We start from the raw sequence: 20,580 nt of genomic DNA on the forward strand, positions 1-20,580 counted from the left end.
GGTATAGCGTTACCGGAAAAGCACCATTACCTTTGACCTGTGAGCGCTGACCAATCAGAGCGCAGTCAGGCTGCCGGTAACTTCATCAGCTGTGCTCGGTTTGGTGGCTTACACGTTTATGTTGTTCATGCTTTACTCAACTTTATACCAGAGGATTTGACTGTAAGTATTAATGTATTTCCCTATTGTGCTCGTAATACCCCCAGCCGTGACTTCGAGAACACTTTACAGCGACTCCCCGCATGTTAGGTTACATAAGGATGTGACGTTAGCTTCAGCCGGCTAGCTAGCGAGCGGAAGCCACAAAGCCGGTATCTCCCCGGTGGGTCTGCGGTGAACCTGATGCATCTTTATTAGGGATTCACATCGTGGTGTGGTCCAGGCAGTTAACTATAGGCATCAGCTAGCACACATTTTCCATTGTATTGTATCATTCTCGCAATCAGCTCTGTCGGCTGCTATTTATCCAGAAAAGTGAGCATGACGCTGTAGCTGAGAGCCGTGTAGGGTCTGCTTCATCTTCATCTAGCCTTCACATGCCTTGTGACGTTTGCTTACTTAAACTGTTGTTTTTGTTTCGGATCTGACCGGTGTTAATAATGTTGAACATTCACACGTTCGTTTCTTTTCATAGCTTGTTTTTTGCGGATTAGATGGATGGACAGTGAATAAAGTTAAAGGTAGGCAGATGAGGTTGTCACCATTGTAGCTTCATACTGTGTTCTTCGTCATGTCCTTGTTTTTAACCATTTGTGTGATCTCACTTTCTTCCTGGTTTCCAGAAGAGAGATGAGTACAAGGAGGAGAGGTGGGCCGAATAGAGGTGGTGGGAGATTCAACAAGCCAAAAGCCGCAGCTGCTGGACGTAGTCGAGGTGGTGGTGGTCGTAGTGGAGGAGGAGGAGGAGGAGGAGGTGGTGGTGGAGGAGGTGGTAGCAAGAAGTTTGGAGACTGGGATGAAGGAGATGATTTCAGCCTTGACTTCGGACCCAGCCGCTTGGCCAGGTAAAGCCTAAACAAATAACCAAAAAAAAAATACTCTAAACAAACAAATCTTAAAAATCGAAGTCGGAAGTGAAAGTAAATATCTCCTTAACTAACCCGTACCTCCATCCTGTCGTACCTTATTATTAATCTGTCCCCATGTTGTCCTCTCTCTCTCTCTCTGCCCCTGCAGACCTGTGTTAGGCAGAGGCGGTGCAAGAGGAGGTGGCCGGGGGGGCAGCAGGGGTGGGGGTCGCGGTGGCGGTGGCGGCGGTGGAGGCAGCAGTGGTCGTGGTGGAGCTGGACGTGGCAAGGCTAGCGGTCGAGGAGGAGGAGGAGGCGGTGGAGGTGGTGGTGGAGGAGGAAGCAGCAGGGGGAGGGGCCGGGGTCTGCCTCGGTCCCTGGTGGCAGAGAGGGACCGGTCACAGCCTAAACCGGTGGAGGTGGTCACGCCTAGGGCGAAGCCTGAAGGCGTGATGAGCATCATGCCCATGCAGACCATCTCCATGACCAACGAGAACCAGGAGCTACTGAAGGAGCTGCTGAAGGAGCTGCAGCTGCAGGACCTTGAAGAGAATTATGAGTAAGTGTAAATAGTTAGTTTGACATTTTCAAGGCAACACATTCTATTTCTTTATCTTGGTGTGTTCTAACCCTCTGTTAGCTTGAGCGATGCACAAAGTACCTTAGAATTGTTCATAATTAAAGCGCTTAGAGTGGCAATCTAATTTTTTTAATTGCAGTGTGTACGATTTGAGCCACTCGCAGTGAGTTGGCAGGAGCCTTTCAGAATTAATCGCATTAATTAACAACCGCTATGATCCAAGATCTTTATTTTTTTTTAAAGTTCTTAAAGGGATTTTTAGAAAGATAAAAAACACTTCTTTTGATAAGTCTGAGTAAATCTTCCCATCGTCTCTTTCGCAGTGAATCAGGCTCGGACTATTATGAAGAGGAGGAAGACGAGGAGGAGGAGGAAGGAGAGGAGGAGGAGGAGGAGTACGATGAGCTGGACCACCGTGAGGACGGCCAGTTCTGGAGGACTCACGACCAGCCCGTGGAGAAGGCCGAGCGGCCGGTCGGCCCGGTGGAGGTCGAGATCGAGTCGGATGAGGAGCGACCCTCCCCGGAGCCCGTCGTCTCTCCGTTCGCCGTCGGTAAACTCTGCAGGTGAGCTGCTGACGAATCCCTTGAGTCTCACTCATCTACATTGACTTAAAGCTGACATATTATACCCCCAGGTCTGTGTGTGCTCACGAGTGGGCGTGTCCACCTAGATGTGTGCTGGATGGATCAGTCTACCAGCCTACCCGGTGGACTGTAGCAGACGTTGCTCATCTATCCGTCATACATCTAGGTGGACACGCCCACTTGTGATGTCAGAAGAGGACGTTTTTCAAATGGGCTTGTAACGGCTGATCACACTCACATCTGCTGGTGTGATATGTATCTGTCACCTTTAAATGCTTCCCCGTTCACGCCGCCCCTCCCCCCCCCCCCCGTCTCTTCCCCCAGGTACGGCTTCGACCGCGAGCGCAGCCGTCTGGCGCTGGAGGCCAACGGCGGGGAGTTCGGCGCCACGCTGGAGCGCCTCCTCAACCAGGTGTTCGTCGAGCGCTTCGGCATGAAGGCGGTGTCCCCCGACGGCCTGCAGGGGGCGCCCATGGACGAGTGCCTGAGCCAGCGGGAGGAGGAGGCACTGGCCCTGGCCGCCATCTACGGCGAGCGCTTCGAGGAGCGCATCGCCAACTCGGTGTGGACGGTGAGCCTGGACCTGGAGTTCCTCGCCGACAGCCTCCACAGGAACAACAACAACAGCAACAACCTCGACAACGGCAACGGCGGCAGGAGCTACGGACGCCGCCACGGCGCCCCCGCGCCGATCCTTCTGCGCGACGTCTGCCGCTTCTTCCTGCGGGGCCAGGGCTGCCGCTTCGGCGACAAGTGCAAGTTCAAGCACCAGATGCCCACCAAGGGCCTGCGGTCCGGCGGGGGGTCCCCGGACCCCACGGGGCCCAGCCAGGCGGGCTTCAGCAGCTACGCCCCCCACGAGTACGAGCTGATGGTCCGCTTCCCCAAGGGCAACCGCTACCCCTTCCAGCCGCCGGTGGTGGCCTTCAGCACCAACGACGAGGCGGTGAGCGGCGCGGGCCGGCTGGCCGCCACCGAGCGGCTCTTCGCCGAGGCGGCGGCGGCGGCCAAGTGCGGCGAGCCGGTGGTGTACACGCTGATCACCTGTCTGGAGGACGAGGGCGTCCTGGTGGAGCTGCTGTCCGCCGCGCACCACAAGTTCAGCTCCCCGCCGCCCGTCCTCACCCCGGTGCTGCCCCCGGCCCCGCCGCCCGTCACCTACTCCGCCTCCTCCTCGCTGATACCCTCCGTCGGGGGGAAGAGCAAGGGCGTGGCCCGGGGCAACGCGCCCGCCCCGGAGGGCAGGATGAACGGCGCCGTGAGTGGCGGGAACCAGACCGCCAAGCCCTCTCCGGCCAACCACCACAACGCCACGACGCAGCAGCGGCCCGCGCAGACGTGGAGAGAAGGTGAGCGGACACATCTGTGTTTTTTTAAATCTATGGCGGAGGCTTCTGCCCAATCACCCTTCCTCCCTAGGCTCCATAAGAGAACAGGAATGAATCCCACAAGGGAAAGGCAGGTGCAACAGCAGCAAACGCATAGGAAGATCAATATAATCAAATGAGAATCAATATTACAAATCAAGGTAGATTAACAATAACATTCAATGTGTAAACATATACGACTGGTTATGGTGCTTGGGAGAGTAATAAAATAAACGATGTAATAAAATATGAACATGATCTGCATGAATGAGCTGTTGCCGGGACAACGTTGTCACACCTTCTTCCTGTGTCTCGTCTTGTGCAGCCAAAGACAGAGATGACGTGGAGGTCGAGGAAGAGGAGGGGGACGAGGAGGAGGAGGACGAAGGCGGGGCGGTGAATGTGGAGACGGAGAGCTACGTCCACCTGAGGAAGCAGATGGTGAGGAAGCACGAGTACAAGATGGACAACGTGCTGCAGGAGAACGGCAAGCTGTGCAGGGACTTCCGCAGGAAGCCGGTAAGACACCACCTGCTTCTGAAACGTCTTGTATGGGTGTGTTCACTGGGAGGCTGTCGATGGACATGTAGTGTGAGTCTATTAACACATTCCACTATGTTTAGCATTAAAATGTCTTTCTTAGGAATAACACCTTCAGGTGAACCCATCTCATCTTCAAGGGCGTCTTTAACAACATAAAGTACAATAACAACATAATAAAAACATCTTTCTTACTAACAAAAATAAACACGAAAAAAACATTACATTTACATTTAAACATCTTTCTATAAATTTCGACTGGACAGAGTGCAGAGTGTATCTTTAATAATAAGAAAAAGGAAGGGTTAGTACGGGTAAGTATATGCCTTTAATTATTTTATCTGTTAATGGACAGGTAAGTAAGCTTAGTTTTGAATGGACCACAATTTCCCCAACAAAGAAGTATAGTGTGGATGACAACTCGGAAGTCTTTTGCTTTTACGATATGACGAATAAAGAGGACAAAAAATAAAAATAAAAAAATGGGTGGCAAGTCGGCAACAAACCAATATCACTTAAATCTCCTATTCATCGGGCTTGTGTACAGTGTGTCACCTCCATTGCTCATGTGTTGGGTCTGTTTTTTCGCGTGCAGTCTTCCAGGCGCTATGACGCCATGCTGCAGCAGAGGCAGAAGCTCCCCGCCTGGAAGGAGAGGGACCACATCCTGAACCTGCTGGACGACTGTCAGGTGCTGGTAGTCAGCGGCATGACCGGGTGAGGCACCGCCATTATCTCCGGTTTATTGTGGAGGGGTTTGAGACACATCGGGAGAATTGAATAGATGCGTTCAGAAAATGGATGAACTTTGCTGTGAGGAAACCTAAGACCATAAAATCAAAATGATTGGGGTATTGATGTTTTATCCATTTATTAAATCCATTTAATTCACGTTTGCTCCTTATGTTCATTTAATGTTACATTATAACCAGTCCTGTCCGTACAATTCAAAATTAAAAGGAATTTAAGATTCAGATTTGAGTTGAAATGAAAACATAATAAATTCTACAACAAATTAAAAATACTCTGCACACCACTGCAATTGAATTCCTTTTTAGTTGGACTTCCTCATACCCTAACACATACCAACAGGTTGTACCACCTACTAATATCTGTTTTCCTCGTGTCCTCTTGTCCTTTAGGTTGTATGTATGCACTATGTATATTTTTAGATATTTTTAAACGTATTTATTTATTTGATGTACTTTGCACCATTGGGGAGTGAGAGCATCGTCATTGATCCTCAGTATGTCCTACATATTGCTGAACTAACATTACAAATTACTTTGCCTTTTAGCTGCGGTAAGACCACGCAGATCCCCCAGTTCATCCTGGACGACACGCTGGCAGGGCCGGCGGACCGCGTGGCCAACATCATCTGCACCCAGCCCCGGCGCATCTCGGCCATCTCGGTGGCCCAGCGCGTGGCCGAGGAGAGGGCCGAGCGCCTGGGCGCCACCGTGGGCTACCAGATCCGCCTGGAGACCGTCCGGGTACGGTGGGGGGGTCACACAAAGCTCTGGGTGTTGGTTGAATCATTCCTCCCCAGGCTCCGTAAGAGAACATGAATTAATCCCACAAGGGAAATGCAGGTGTTACAGCAGCACATGCATTGGTTGATCAAGGGAAACAAATGAGAATCAATATCGCAGACCCAGGGAGAATGCCTGTGATGTTCAATATGTATCCAGCGTAGGCTACCAGATCCCCCTGGAGACTGTCTGGGGGTGGGGGGGGGGGGGGGGTTAACCTCCAAGGTTATGGGGCGTCCTGATTGGTGCTGATCAAGAAGGGGAAACAATAATTAGGAAGGAGAAGATAGAAATAAAATGTAAGAGGATAGAAATAAAAAATCGACTAAAGGAATATTTCTTTATATTAATGTTTATTATCATCAGTCAACAGCTTAGAATGCAACGACAATTGTTAGTTGTTACGACTAAGAAAGGTGTTGTTTTAATCTATTCTGTCAGACTCTGATTTGAACATTCACTGTAGTTTGAATGTGGGAGTCTTGACAATTAATTACCTCTTTTTAAATGATTTGTATATCATTTTAATCTATAGTGATTTATACTCTAGATTTTGTTTCACATTAATTTAGAAGTCCTTATTCTGAGTTCTGAATCATTAAGTAGCAGGTGTGTCGGTGTAAAGGCTCAGTCATGGTTCCACGTCGACGCAACGGCCACGCGGACGCTTCGACGCAGTCGTGAACCTTCATCCGTTCCGCGTCGGCGTTTAGCGAGCGGACCAATCACGGCGCTTGCAGCCGCGTCGAAAGGACGTTTATGGGTCCGTGAACCCCCCCCTATGCGTTGCGTCGACGTGGAACCATAACTGAGCCTTTAGACACACAGCGGGTATGAACCCCAGGCCCTCCCCTTCTCCATCCGTCTCCTCTTGAGCCTAACGCTCCCCAATAACCCCAAAAAAAATCAAAGTCGAAAGTGAAAGTAAATCTCTTAACTAACCCTTACCTCGCCCCCCCCCCCTCCTCAGTCCTCGGCCACGCGGCTGCTGTACTGCACCACGGGGGTCTTGCTGCGGAGGCTGGAGGGAGAGGCGGACCTCCCGGGCGTCACGCACATCATCGTGGACGAGGTGCACGAGCGCACGGAGGAGAGGTGAGCTCACCGAGTCTGGCTCAACCGTGACCCCCCAAGAACCCCTTGTTTTGGATGTTTTTTTATTTATTTATTTAAAGGGACAGAGCACATTAATAGACATGAGCACCAGAGTCCAATATGTAAACGTTCCAGATTGAGCCATGCAGGCTCATTTTCATCTGTAGTCCCTATGTATCTTGAAATGTACATTGGGACGGTTTGTTAAACCGGCACTTTATCTACCAGTTATTTGCGCAATTAAAAACAGATATTTAACCTAGAACGTTTCTCCAGAATAAAACGAGCCCATCCCCAGGTTAATCTATCAAGGGGATTTTTCTCTATAAATCTTTGGGTTCTGTTCTTTCCCCCTCAGGTCATGAAAATGACTAACTGTAGTGACAACTTAAACCACTAGAGGCTGCTATTGAGAAAATGTGCATAGTGTCGTTTTAAGAGCTTTCCGGTTGTTATCACCCAACGAGACCTACTTTGGATATCCTTATTGATCAGACTATACTGCTTCTGTTCCATCCCCACTGTGGCCTCACTGAAGGACCAACTCATGGTGGTTTATTCCCGTTTTGTTTCCCAGTGACTTCCTGCTGCTGGTGCTCAAGGACCTGATGGTGAACCGGCCCGACATGAAGATCATCCTGATGAGCGCCACGCTCAACGCCAACCTCTTCTCCGAGTACTTCTACAACTGCAACACCATCCACATACCTGGTAGGGCCTGGCACCGCGAAGCGCCCGGGGAATGTGCACGTGCTCACACTGCTCAGACACGCGCCACACCCCGACGCTCCCTTCTGATCCTTCCTTTGTTCTCTTCCAGGCCGCACCTTCCCCGTGGACCAGTTCTTCCTCGAGGACGCCATCGCCAAAACCCGGTAAACAAAGAGAATATACTGTTGATCCCACCGCTGTGAATAATACCATTTTGTAGCCACATGAGGCACAAGGGAAGTTATGTTGCATCCACAATAGTGTTAACTAGCTCCCATGCCCCCGACAGCTAAAACATCCCTTTTGTTTAATACCTGACGTAACATTGTTAAAGGTGACATATCATACCACCAGGTGTGAGTGTGATTAGCCCTTGCAAACCGTTTTGAAAGTCCGCCTCTTCTGACATCACAAGTGGGCGCGTCCATCTAGATGTATGACGGATAGATCGGGAACGTTTGCCACTGGGTCCACTGGGTATGCTGGTAGACTGATCTATCCAGCACACATCTAGGTGGACACGCCCACCTGTGATGTCAGAAGAAGCCGATTTTCCAAACCGCTAATCACACATAATATCAGCTTTAATATTATTTTGAATAGAAACATGTATTCAGTATTGTTTTACGTTCCTGTGCAGCTACGTGATCGAGGACGGCAGCCCGTACATGCGCTCAGGGAAACAGGGGTCTGGGGGACGAGGAGGAGGAGGAGGAGGAGGAGGGAAGGGAGGGTCAAAGGGCGTGGTGGACGACCAAGGAGACGACCAGTGGAGCTTCTCCTCGCTCTGCAAGAAGGACTTCGTCAAAGACTCCATCCCCGACCAGCAGCTGGGCCTGGCAGAGCTGACTATCCGGTTCAAAGGTCAGCATGGGAGGGACACCCCGCATCAGATCATCAATGAGTCTAGGGGATCCCTTTCACTTGATGTTTATTTTAACGCCTACTTTTATGTTGCGTTGCTTTAGCATTGCAAAGTAAGTGGTGCACTGAAATCCATGTCTTGTTTTTGACACCCCACATCAGATCATTTGAGCCACATTCTCAGGAAAATTTGGGATCAATTTTACTTGATGTTTATTTGAACGCCTACTATTATTTTGTAATATGTTAGATGCATGTACACTGAAATTCATGTATTTTTTAAAACATGCCTCCATTTCGTTCACATGAGGTAAGGAGTGCATAGTCTAGCCCTTTGGAATGTATCAAACCATACACTTGATTGTAAATACTTACACAGTGCAACTCTTGGCATTGTAGGAAGCTTCAAACCGTTTATTTCAAATGACCTAGTAAATATGACCTTACGTCAAAGCATTCATGCCATGATCAGTCACTTGATTAGTGCTAACTTTTGGGCTGGTCCAATGTTTGCCATAAGCTCAGACCATTAGTGGACTATTCGCGATTGGAAACCTACACGCCATTGTCACACACGGCAAAATGTGCAAAGTCCCTGACTCGTATGATTTTACCTGTGAGATCCCACCTTGGCTAAACATGCCACGGCTTTCTGCACGGCCAACAGATGTGAGCAAGCCGGTGCTGAAGACCATCGCTGCCATGGATCTGGACAAGATCAACATGGACCTGGTGGAGAGCCTGCTGGAGTGGATCGTAGACGGGCCCCACGACTATCCCCCCGGTAGGACTGGACCCCACCACCCCCGAGTCCTCCACACGCAATAGGATCAATACCATCAGAGGCCCTTTGCCTGAGAGTGGGATGGTGTGATTGATCATTACAATCAAAGGCCCTTTGCTTATAGGAGAGTGAGATGGTGTGACCATCAGAGGCCCTTAGCTTATAGGAGAGTGAGATGGTGTGATTGATCAATACCATCAAAGGCCCTTTGCTTATAGGAGAGTGAGATGGTGTGATTGATCAATACCATCATAGGCCCTTTGCCTATAGGAGAGTGAGATGATGTGATTGATCAATACAATCAAAGGCCCTTTGCTTATAGGAGAGTGAGATGGTATGATTGATCAGTACAATCAAAGGCCCTTTGCCTATAGGAGAGTGAGATGGTTTGATTGATCAATACAATCAAAGGCCCTTTGCCTATAGGAGAGTGAGATGGTTTGATTGATCAATACATGAGTCAAAGGCCATTTGCTTATAGAAGATGGTGTGATTGTAGCGAGGGTGGATGAGACTGTTGAATTTCTGTGTCTATTATTTTATCGTCCTAATTGGTCAAGAACATGATTTTGGTTTTGATATTTCAAATAATATGGTTTTAACATTTCAACATACATGTGTCACATATGACGTATGCCTATTGTCAATTATGTCATAAGAGTTATGGGACCTGGCATAGAAAAAGGGTTGCTCATCCCCGTTCTAGAGATGAATCCATGTTAACGTTTGGATTAACATGAGGGAGACGGAGACAGGGACTGAGCTGTGCGCTTGACCTTCTCCCTGATGTGCTCCAGGTGCTGTCCTGGTGTTCATGCCGGGCCTGGCTGAGATCAAGATGCTGTATGAGCAGCTGCAGTCCAACCGGATGTTCAACAACAGGAACAAATCCAGGTGGGTCAAGGTCCAAGGTCATCACCGTGGCAACAAGCCTCCATGAACACAGGCCTTCTTACCAGACGGATGTCTGTTGAGATGTTCTCCTGGCGGTCCAGATGTGTGCCTACGTTTTAGTGTAGCTAGGTGTTAGTGCTTTGCGTTTGAGTGTAGAATGACCAGAATGTCTGTCACCTTTTAGCTTTCGTCACCTGGATGCTTGCATTCAGCGTTTTTCGTGTTTGTGTGTGTGTGTCAGGTGTGTGGTGTACCCGCTTCACTCGTCCCTCTCCAACGAGGAGCAGCAGGCCGTGTTCAACCGGCCGCCGAAGGACGTCACCAAGATCATCATCTCCACCAACATCGCCGAGACCTCGGTCACCATCGACGACGTGGTCTACGTCATCGACTCCGGCAAGATGAAGGAGAAACGGTAGGACGCTAGAAGCCAATCATGTCTCGTCTTTTTGCTTTAGTGTCAGACTCTTAGTTCATCGACTGGCTCCTTCTTCATGCTCCAGGAAATCAGGAAGGCAATAGTTTATCACGACTGAACGATTTGAATACTGTGCGTGCGTGCGTGCGTGCGTGCGTGCGCGCGCGCTGTGTGGAGTAATTAAGGGGAGGATCGTTGGATGGATCGGTTAGTACCCTCAGCCAAAAGTTTCTGGGTTCAATCCCCATCTGTCAGATGCCTAACCCCTACCTAAAGATCTGTAAACACTTTAATCACTTTGGGTTAAAACATCCACTAAATGTCTCGATGGTAGATTGTTCTCCATATACTGGTATTGACCCGTCTGTCTGCTCGCTACCTGTCGCAGGTACAATTAACGGTGCAGAGGGCAGCCGTAACACCCTGCCACTTCAAGCCTTACACTTGTATTCTATTTGAGCTAGCGGTTAGCTTCACATAAACGGTTAGCTGGAGACTGATTGGACCAGGTGTAGCCATCAGTCGACAGAGCACGGTGATAACCCCACCAGGGTAAGGGCTTCGAGTCCCAGCTGAATGCAGAGGAACGAACGCACCCTTTGTAATTATAACGCGTCCACGCAATGGCCTTTGGTGGGATCGTGTAGTGTCTCCCAGCCGAAAGGTAGTGGGTTCGATCCCCTGACGTACCACCTGCCCCATCTGGAATCACTGTTGGGCACTTTGGACTTAGTTCAGAGGTCACCTAGATGCTGCATAGCCACCGTGTCCCTCCCCTCCTACTTGTTTTATGTTGTACGTCCTGGCACTTAATGTACAGACTTACTGTATTTCGTACTTAGTTATAGTACTTGGTTATGTAGCATCTTATCCTAGCTGTGGTTGTTTATATATGTGTACGGGGAATGGGTTAACCTAGCGATTGTTAGTGCTTGACACTTGGTCCTATGAACATCCTTACTCAGGGTGCATCCTTAAAAAGTCTTAAATTCATGTTTCTAAATTTAAGGCCTTAAAAAGACTTAAATTCGTTACAAATCTCATATGCTGGTCTTAAATACTGTAACTCAAGGTCTTGAATTTGTCGGGGCAGGACTATTTATTATTTTATTTTTCTCCGGGAACTTTTCAGGAAGGACATGTAGAGAGGCTTCATTCTTGCTAGCTGCATATATAAACGATTATCTGCGTGCTTGCTAGCTAATCTGCGACAATGGGTAGGTGCAATTTCAAGGACAGTTGGCTGGAAGATGTCTGTTTCCAAAGTTGGCTCGCGTCTGTTGCCAACCCCCACCATCGCGTGTTTTAGGTCTTAAATTTCATTCTTTTAAAAAGGTCTTAAAAAGTCTTAAATTTGACTTGCTGAAACCTGCAGATACCCTGTAGCGACAGCCATATATTGTTGTTTCTCTTTCTTCTGACAAATGCACTTTTTGTAAGTCGCTTTGGACAAAAGCGTCCGCTAACCGCCCTCAATGTAAATGGATGAAAAAACCACCCTCTTCCTCACAACCCCCCCCTGTGGCTGTTGACCCCCCCCCCAGGTACGACGCGTCCAAGAGCATGGAGAGCCTGGAGGACTCGTGGGTGTCACGGGCCAACGCGCTGCAGCGGCGGGGGCGGGCGGGCCGCGTGGCCTCGGGGATCTGCTTCCACCTCTTCACCAGCCACTGCTTCGAGCACCAGCTGTCAGAGCAGCAGCTGCCCGAGATCCAGAGGGTCCCGCTGGAGCAGCTCTGCCTCAGGTAAGACCCCCGTCTGTCTGTCTGTCGCTCGGTCGGTCGGTCGGTCTATAGGGCACGTCTGCTGGGGGCTAGTCTGTCCGTCTCTCTTTGGGGCTAGTCTGTCTGTCTGGGGCTAGTCTGTCTGTCTGTGAGGCTAGTCTGTCTGTCTGTGAGGCTAGTCTGTCTGTCTTGGGCTAGTCTGTCTGTCTGTGAGGCTAGTCTGTCTGTCTGTGAGGCTAGTCCGTCTGTCTGGGGCTAGTCTGTCTGTCTGTGAGGCTAGTCCGTCTGTCTGTGAGGCTAGTCTGTCTGTCCATCTGTCCTGCTCGCTCTTCCTCAGGAAGGCGAGAGATAAGGGGAGGACTGGACTGAGGGACAGGAAATTAAAATATGAAAATATATTCATAGTTCATACAAATAATCACCCTTTATTTTTTTTTAAAGCTTTTACTTTTTTATTAATAAATACTTTGAATATATATAAATCAATAATTTATAAATACTTATCGGCATATTTATGTATATTTTGAAAGTATGAACTTGGCCCTACTATGAAAACATATACAATTAATTAGTTATCTTAAATTAGTTTAGGATAACTCCAAATCTAATGAGGATGTTTCAATTCTCTGCTGTTCTGAAACACAAACAAACCAATGTCCACGATCAAGTTCAACGATAAACTGACTACAGACACTCAAGTCTCCATAGCATGTAGGGCTTTGACTCCGAACTTCGTTATTCGAATATAATTAGAATATCAAACAATAAATCAAAATTCGAACGAATATTAGGCAGCCCTTAATATTTGAACCTGTTATGGGCAGGCCAAGAGGGAGAGACGTCGGAGAACCCGACGCAGTCTATTCATAATGTTGTAATGACCACGGAAGAGGCAGTGAATGAAGTATTGATTAGACAGCGATTTATTAGAAACCTAATAAAACGTTGGAACGCGCAAGACCGGTAACATAGCAACGCGGTAAACAAACCTCGCAAAGCCCAATCCAGGTCTTACTGAAGGCATTTAATGGTCAAAATATTATTAATAAATATTTGAATATATTCAAATATTAATATTAATAAACAAACAAACTTCAAATAGGATTTTTGGGCAAAAGTCAAAGCCCTAATACTATGAAACAACCCTCTCTCTCCCTGCCCCCCCCAGGATCAAGATCCTGGACCTGTTCGCCGACCGCACCCTGGCCTCGGTCTTCTCCCGCCTCATCGAGCCCCCGGAGCCGGCCAGCGTGGAGGCGGCGGAGCAGCGTCTGCAGGACCTGGGCGCGCTGACGCCCAGCGAGATGCTGACGCCCCTGGGCTACCACCTGGCCTGCCTGCCCGTCGACGTGCGCATCGGCAAGCTCATGCTGTTCGGCGCCATCTTCCGCTGCCTGGACCCCGCCCTCACCATCGCCGCCAGCCTGGCCTTCAAGTCCCCCTTCGTGAGGCCCCGCCCCTCGTCCACGCACACACACACAAGTTCAAGCACGCCCCTGTCACGCATACGAGCCTGTGAGATTAATGAGAATACTAGTAGGACTTCTAGAGCGCTTTTGCTGACTCCAGAAACGCTTTACTAATTGCAAAGAAACAAACGAGGAAAGCAAAATTTAGATATTGGAATTGGTCCATAATAGACATACTTTTAACGCGCATGTAAAAGCTCACTCAGTCAAACAAGTCCGTCAGTCATTCACGCACTCACTAACCAACACAGATATTTGTTGGCCCAAATGCATCCTAGTAGTACTGATGACTACCAGTTCTATACCGTACGAGTTGACCAGGTGTTAAGGTGTTTGACCCCCCCCCCCTGGCTCCAGGTGTCTCCGTGGGACAAGAGAGAGGAGGCCAACGAGAAGAAGCTGAACTTCGCTCTGGCCAACAGTGACCACTTGGCCTTGCTACAGGCCTACAAGGTACGCACGCACGCACAATAAAAGAAAATTAATAAAGTAAATAAATTGCCCACCCTAGCCTTAAATCAATCAAATATTTGTTGGGTTATATTTTGTGTCCACTTAATCGTGTAGTAAGCAACTGATTTGAGTTGATCCTGCATCACCCTGTCAGGTTTCATTCACAATGATGATTGTTGATTGTTTATGACACTCACTCGCGTGCCGTTTGTCTGCAGGGTTGGTGCAACGCCGCCAAGAACGGGAACCAGGCCGGCTTCCGCTACTGCCGGGAGAACTTCCTGTCTGGACGCGGTCTACAGGTCAGCCAATCACATTCCACCACCCTAAACCCTAACACTCCATATAGAATGGTTTAACTTTTTAACTGATGTTCAACCCCCAGCCTAAGGGCATTGGGTTCCAGATGAATACTTTATTTATCCCCTGGGGAAATTATTATTATTATAATAGTTCTACTTACTTAGTTATAATGCCATCAGTATGGGCTGGTTTAAATGTTTAGCCTCACGTCTTTGATGTCCTATTGGCCCAGAGCCTGCGTGCTGGGGCTTGTAGTTTGCGGTGCGTTTGATTTGTGTTCCATGTTTCCGACCTGCAGGAGATTGCCAGCCTGAAGAGGCAGTTCACGGAGCTGCTGTCCGACATCGGCTTCGTGCGGGAGGGGCTGAGGGCGAGGGTCATAGAGAGGGCCAGCTCCATGGGCACGGACGGGGTCCTGGAGGCCACGGGGTCGGAGGTCAGTCCAGGACTCGCAGGCACACGCATTCACACACACGCGCGCACATGCATTCACATACGCATTCACACACGCACGCACAGACACGCATTCACTAACACGCGCGCACACACACGCATTCACACACGCGTGCACACACGCGCACTCACACACGCGCACTCACACATGCGCGCATTCACACACACGCACACACGCATTCACACAGGGACCCACAAAATGTCAAATGTATTTCACCGTCAATCTGGATACTTTTGCCATCATAAATCTAGTGATGTAGTAAAGTTGTAAACTTTACCAAGTAAAGTTGGTACATAAAACTGTTGATCGCCAAATGGCAAACCTCAGCAACCATAAGATTTTAATCTTTAAACGCTCAAATTCTGCTGTTGGAGTGGAGCACACTCGACTCTCTCCCAAATCGACCTTATCTCACATTCAACCCGACACAAATGACCAATCCCCTTTCCCCCCTCTACCCCCAAGGCCAACCTGAACTCTGACAACATCCGCCTGATGTCGGCCATGCTGTGTGCAGCGCTCTATCCCAACGTGGTGCAGGTGAGAACACAAACCCCTCTCCACGCCGTCGCCAAACGGCTCATTTCAAACCCGATCCATTTTGAACGTTAAAGCCGACTGGTGTCAACGTGCCTCCCGTGTCTCCCCTAGGTGCGCTCCCCCCAGGGGAAGTACAAGCAGACCAGCAAAGGGGCGGTCATGCTGCAGCCCAAAGCGGACGAGCTCCGATTCGTGACCAAGAACGACGGCTGTGTCAACGTGCACCCGTCCTCCGTCAACTACCCGGTAGGATACGTATATGTTTTTTATGCTTTCATATATATAGAGAGAGATAGAGAGGAAGGTATGGGAGACGGAGGGGAGGACATGCAGCAAATGACGGACCACGGGAGGGATTCGAACCCGGGTCGCTGCGTTCAGGACTGTGCCTATATGGTACATGCTTAACCTGGTGCCCCCAAGAAAATACATTTTTATATATATATATATATATATATATATATATATATATATATATATATATATATATATATATATATATATATATATATATATATATTAGTGCTGTCAAGCGATTAAAATATTTAATCGCATTAATGTCATAGTTAACTCGCGATTAATCGCGATTAATCACAATTATTTTTTCTACGCTAAATATCCCTTGATTTCTTTGTCCCATTAATTTTTCATTTTAATGTTCTTATCAACATGGAGAAGTGCATCGGCTTGCCTTGTGCAAATGTTTTTTTATTGATAACATTGGCATATACTGATCAAAACAGGACGATACAAAAAAAAAAGCCTATAGTGCAATTAAACGATGAACATACAAACATACTGCGTTGAACATAGCAGTCAGGCTACTGCTGCTTTGTTTTGAGACAAAAAAATAAATAATTAAAAACATTTTTATAAGAGAATTGCGCTAATCGCGCGATGAAAAAATGAATGCCGTTAAAATTGGTTTGCGTTAACGACGTTAATAACGTGTTTAACTGACAGCAATAATATATATATATTTCTCTATCTCGCGTCTCTCGTCATCCTAGGAGAGTTTTGTGGATAGTGAATGCTTTCCTCCCAGTGGACGGGTTCCAGGTTTGAACCCCAATGCCCACAGTCTAAATGCAGGCATCCTAAACCCTGCCTTCGCCTTGATGACAACATACAAAAAAGATGGGCGAATAAGCAGTTAATAATGGCTTTCGACTTAAAACTGTGGCAAGAAAAAAAAAAGAGGCGGGAGTGAATTAAAATTGGCATGACTTGAGTCAATTCCTGCAAATCCCTTAATCACTGTTGCAGTCCACGAAGACTTCACAGCCCCCCCCCTAACCTAAAGTCCTCTAGAGGGGCATTTGAAAACTCCCCTCTTATCCAAGGCAAGAAGAAACCGTGAAGGAGTGCCCTGTAGAGGTTACCCCTCAAATGAATCCTGACTTTCTGGAGTCTGTTCATGCGACACATTAAGAGTGACTTTGTTTTGCGCTGCAGGTGCGGTACTACGACAGCCCGTACCTGGTGTACCACGAGAAGGTGAAGACGAGCCGCGTGTTCATCCGGGACTGCAGCATGGTGTCGGTGTACCCCCTGGTGCTGTTTGGCGGGGGGCAGATCACCGTGGAGCTCCACAAGGGGGAGTTCCTCATCTCCCTGGACGACGGTTGGATCCGCTTCGTCGCCGCCTCTCACCAGGTGGGCGGGGTGACGTGCTGGGTTCTGATTGGCTTTGAGTCATGTGATGTGTGGGGGACTTTTGGCTATGTTTGAGTGAAGAGTTTTATATGAATCGTAAATGTTCTAGACAGTCAAACGTCTGCCCGAAACGTTCGCAAATGAAGATAATTCACAATGTTTATCGGTTAAAAGAACTATAACAAATAGTATGATTCAACAATAGGCATAAAGGAATCTCAATTGTCTGTTTTGATTTAATACAGCCAGTGATAAGGTGTGCAGGCTTATTTACCTACATTTAAATTCAGGGGATTATGATGACGCTTTTTATCCAAAGCGACCCACAACCATTCATTCACACACCGACGGCGGAGTGAACCCCTCAGGGCGACAGCCAGCTCGTCAGGAGCAGTTAGGGTGAGGTGTCTTGCTCAGGGACACCTCGACAATCAGCTCGGAGGAGCCGGGGATCGAACTAGCAACCTTCCGGTTGCTAGCTACTGTCGCCCTGATGTTAGGATCATGTCGTGTCACAGTCATGTGATTCAAAACGGTACTATATACGTTCAAGTGAATCACACGGTGTGTGTGTCTGTCTGGTTCCAGGTGGCTGAACTGGTGAAGGAGCTGCGTAGCGAGCTAGACCAGCTGCTGGAGGACAAGATCCGTAGCCCCAGCATGGACCTGTGCACCTGCCGGCGCGGCTCCCGCATCATCCACATGATCGTGCAGCTCATCTCCACGCAGTAGAGCCATCCCTCCGTTCACACTCCGACACCCCCCCACCCCCCCCTCCACCACCACTACAGGATATAGGAACCGGGACTCGAGCAGAGTCGGACAGACGGGGACAGCACCCTGTTGTCAAAACCTCCACCCTTTTCGGACACAAATTGGATTCCCACTATCGTCCCTCATTCCCTTGGAAAAGCATATAAAATGGATATGCAGTCGATGTGGCTTGTAGTATTCTCAGTACCATTGACGTGATTGGATTGCTATTTCTTTGGAAAGGAAATTGTATTCATAGCTTTTTTTTGTTGACTAGTCTTACCAGAAGCGCCTTGGTCGACTTTGAGGACTCTTCCCCAGTTAAACGGTTTAAAGTTTTAGTTCAGCAAGGAAATCTTTTTCCAGTGTAGTTTTTGTGCATACATTTGACGCATTTCCTGATAGTTCTCACTTTTTAACCTTCCTTTTAACCTGCATTATTATTTTTTTCCTTTGTAGGTTACGTGTACCTGCTCAAAAACTGAGAAACGTATTTCAAGTCCATATTGGATTTCCTATACGATCATGTCTGTATTTATAGAAAAACGCATGAGTGAGGAGCTCTGGGAGCTTCTGCATGCTTTTGTTCCACTTGCTCTACATTGACGGGATGTACACGCATGTAACAGAGGTCAACAACTGCTCAAAGGGGTCCCAAGGGCTGAACGGATGATTATTTAAATTTAGAGCTGCCAAAGAATCTGAAACTTGTTTCATATCAACTGAACACACCTGTTGGCTTGTACTGAGAATAAAATAGCATTTTTGAGTCGGCTTTGCTCTGTGTGAGGCCATATAAACTACATCTCACTACTTCATTGTCACCGACTCAACGTTGAGTGTTTTTACTAGCAGTTGCCTAGCTGCCCCTCGGATACAATAAAAGGTGAGGATTTACAGGCTGCTGGTGAACGGCATCTCCATTCATTCAGTCTGAACGACGCAGACAGTCTCTAGGACGACAATATGCCAACAAATCAGCCATATCTGTCCCATTCCAGGCCAAGCTGTTGCTAGTTTGAAGTGCCAAGGTAAGACCCATTTCTTTTTATCCAATACACACTGCCAGACATAATACATGTTCTGCATCATATCAGTCTCCTATCTGACTAAGTTAATGAATTCCTAATTATGTATTCCTCGTTTATGTTGAAGGATATGACTTATCACATTGGAATCTGAATAGGAATGCCTTCATAATGGTAAAGTACATTAACTAGTAACTTCTGAATGCTGGACTTTGATAAGTGGTTTTGTCTGTAAACTACAGTAGGTGTTTTATGCTCTATTCTTTTTGTATTCAAAGCCCCCAAAATCAAAGAAATCGAGGGCAAACAGCTCGAGGCCTGCCAAGAAGACGGCTAAACAGAAGCCAGCCAAAAAGAGATCTTCAAGTGCCAGGACATCCCAGGCTGAGGTAGACATTCTCAGCCCAGCAGCCATGGAAAACCTGTACTACATTGCCCACAATGCTGCGGACTGTCTCGAGTTAAGAGGGTTTGGGTTGCAAAATTCAAAGAAAAAAAAGAAAAAGAAAGGGAAGGGACGAAAGAAGAAATCCAAGGGCAAAAAGTAGCCTATGAATGGTCAAAACCACAGAATCCACACAAAAGACAAGGACAATGGTACCGTCCTGTGCATATTTGGAATTACATAATGATAACCTGCATATCATATCTAGATAACTGCAACTATTGAAAGATTATTTCCTGAACTTTGAGACCAGATCATTGATTTATTATTAGTGATACCACACAATTTCAATCTCGCAAATTCCAGCAAGTGCATTATATAATGTGTAAAAACATAGGTCAAACAGTGAATTATAAGGTCAACATTGCCTTTTGGACCACTAGTTTAATTCAAATCCAATCAAAATCTGAGACAATAATACTGGCAAAGGCACTGTTAGATTTTCTAGTCAGTAAGAGTCATCCTTTTTTCTTTTTTTTTTCACGTATGCAAACGTATCATTTAAATAAAAACAAAATATTTCCAGTTTCTTTCTTCCCCTCCTTATCTCATGTGACATTAGTCTGGCGGCTTCTTTTTTGCCTCCACGTCCTTCTTGAAGGCTTCTATTTTCTTGGCAATGTTGGGTACCTTGGATATTAATTCGTTTATTAGGTTATCAGTTGTGTCAATAAGGAACTCTCGCGAGACTTAATTTCTGAACTAACGCTGTCAAGTATCGAACATGGACATCATGATGAATGTGTGATCCTTTGATCTATACTTTCTATAGTATACATACATCATAGTTTTGAGCCAGGTACATCCCCACGACGTTCCCCAACGTGAAGCCTGCCTGTAAAGGAAAAATCATAACGTCAAACATTACATATTATTGGCACAATTGTATGAATAGTAATCTTATCGTTGAGTCTATACAATACGTTTATCAGAGATAAACAGACGTTGAGCTTACACAATGGTCTTGAGATAAAGCTGATAATACAGCCAACAATAATCATGCGGTTTCAAATATTACGGGTATAAATATGTAAGGAAGAGCATCGCTCCACATTCAACTAAACCCGTCAGACGCCAACGATTAACGTAACTCACCAGAAACTGCAGCATGTCGGAACGAAAGCGCACAACAAAGTCAGCAAACAGTTGCCGTGGTCGTGTTGTCTTGTTACCACTCCGTGAAGTTTGACGGGAGAAAGCGAACTGAAAGTTGTCGATCAGGAGCTCGCAATGTCGTCCGCATACATAAGCGCATGCGCAGTTCACGCCTGGATAGATATTCTCGTCGAAGTACGTCACGACAGTCGTAAATTGTGCTGCCGACCGTGGTTGTAGTTCTTTTACGTCACCCCTGTTGAACCCTTACCGGCGGGGCC

At 47.5% G+C, this 20,580-nt stretch overlaps 3 protein-coding genes across 4 annotated transcripts; 2 read left to right on the top strand and 1 right to left on the bottom strand.

The window, feature by feature from the left end:
• Positions 1-38: 38 nt before the first annotated feature.
• dhx57 (DEAH (Asp-Glu-Ala-Asp/His) box polypeptide 57) lies at positions 39-18,500 on the top strand. Of its 2 annotated transcripts, XM_030342030.1 has the most exons (25): positions 39-162; positions 635-680; positions 783-1,004; positions 1,177-1,566; positions 1,911-2,153; positions 2,499-3,523; positions 3,867-4,060; positions 4,677-4,798; positions 5,379-5,574; positions 6,584-6,708; positions 7,286-7,419; positions 7,529-7,583; positions 8,060-8,283; positions 8,951-9,067; positions 9,865-9,961; positions 10,203-10,376; positions 11,924-12,124; positions 13,272-13,548; positions 13,930-14,025; positions 14,244-14,327; positions 14,627-14,764; positions 15,248-15,322; positions 15,434-15,568; positions 16,778-16,978; positions 17,567-18,500. In XM_030342030.1, exons 3-25 carry the CDS (start codon positions 790-792, stop codon positions 17,708-17,710), a joined length of 4,662 nt encoding a protein of 1,553 aa, XP_030197890.1. In that variant the 5' UTR covers positions 39-162; positions 635-680; positions 783-789; the 3' UTR covers positions 17,711-18,500. The 2 variants fall into 2 exon arrangements, with proteins under 2 accessions (XP_030197890.1, XP_030197891.1); XM_030342031.1 differs by lacking the exon at positions 635-680.
• Positions 18,501-18,531: 31 nt separating this feature from the next.
• smkr1 (small lysine rich protein 1) lies at positions 18,532-19,698 on the top strand. The gene is made up of 4 exons (XM_030342043.1): positions 18,532-18,617; positions 18,733-18,762; positions 18,887-18,933; positions 19,038-19,698. The coding sequence occupies exons 3-4, from the start codon at positions 18,931-18,933 to the stop codon at positions 19,305-19,307; spliced, it is 273 nt and encodes a 90-aa protein (XP_030197903.1). The 5' UTR covers positions 18,532-18,617; positions 18,733-18,762; positions 18,887-18,930; the 3' UTR covers positions 19,308-19,698.
• Positions 19,447-20,485, bottom strand: stmp1 (short transmembrane mitochondrial protein 1). The gene is made up of 3 exons (XM_030342044.1): positions 20,300-20,485; positions 19,986-20,039; positions 19,447-19,834 (listed from the first exon to the last, which is right to left on the bottom strand). The coding sequence occupies exons 1-3, from the start codon at positions 20,312-20,314 to the stop codon at positions 19,763-19,765; spliced, it is 141 nt and encodes a 46-aa protein (XP_030197904.1). The 5' UTR covers positions 20,315-20,485; the 3' UTR covers positions 19,447-19,762.
• Between the last annotated feature and the right edge of the window lie 95 nt (positions 20,486-20,580).

This window comes from Gadus morhua, chromosome 19 (genome assembly GCF_902167405.1).
Source record: "Gadus morhua chromosome 19, gadMor3.0, whole genome shotgun sequence".
NCBI lineage: Eukaryota > Metazoa > Chordata > Actinopteri > Gadiformes > Gadidae > Gadus > Gadus morhua.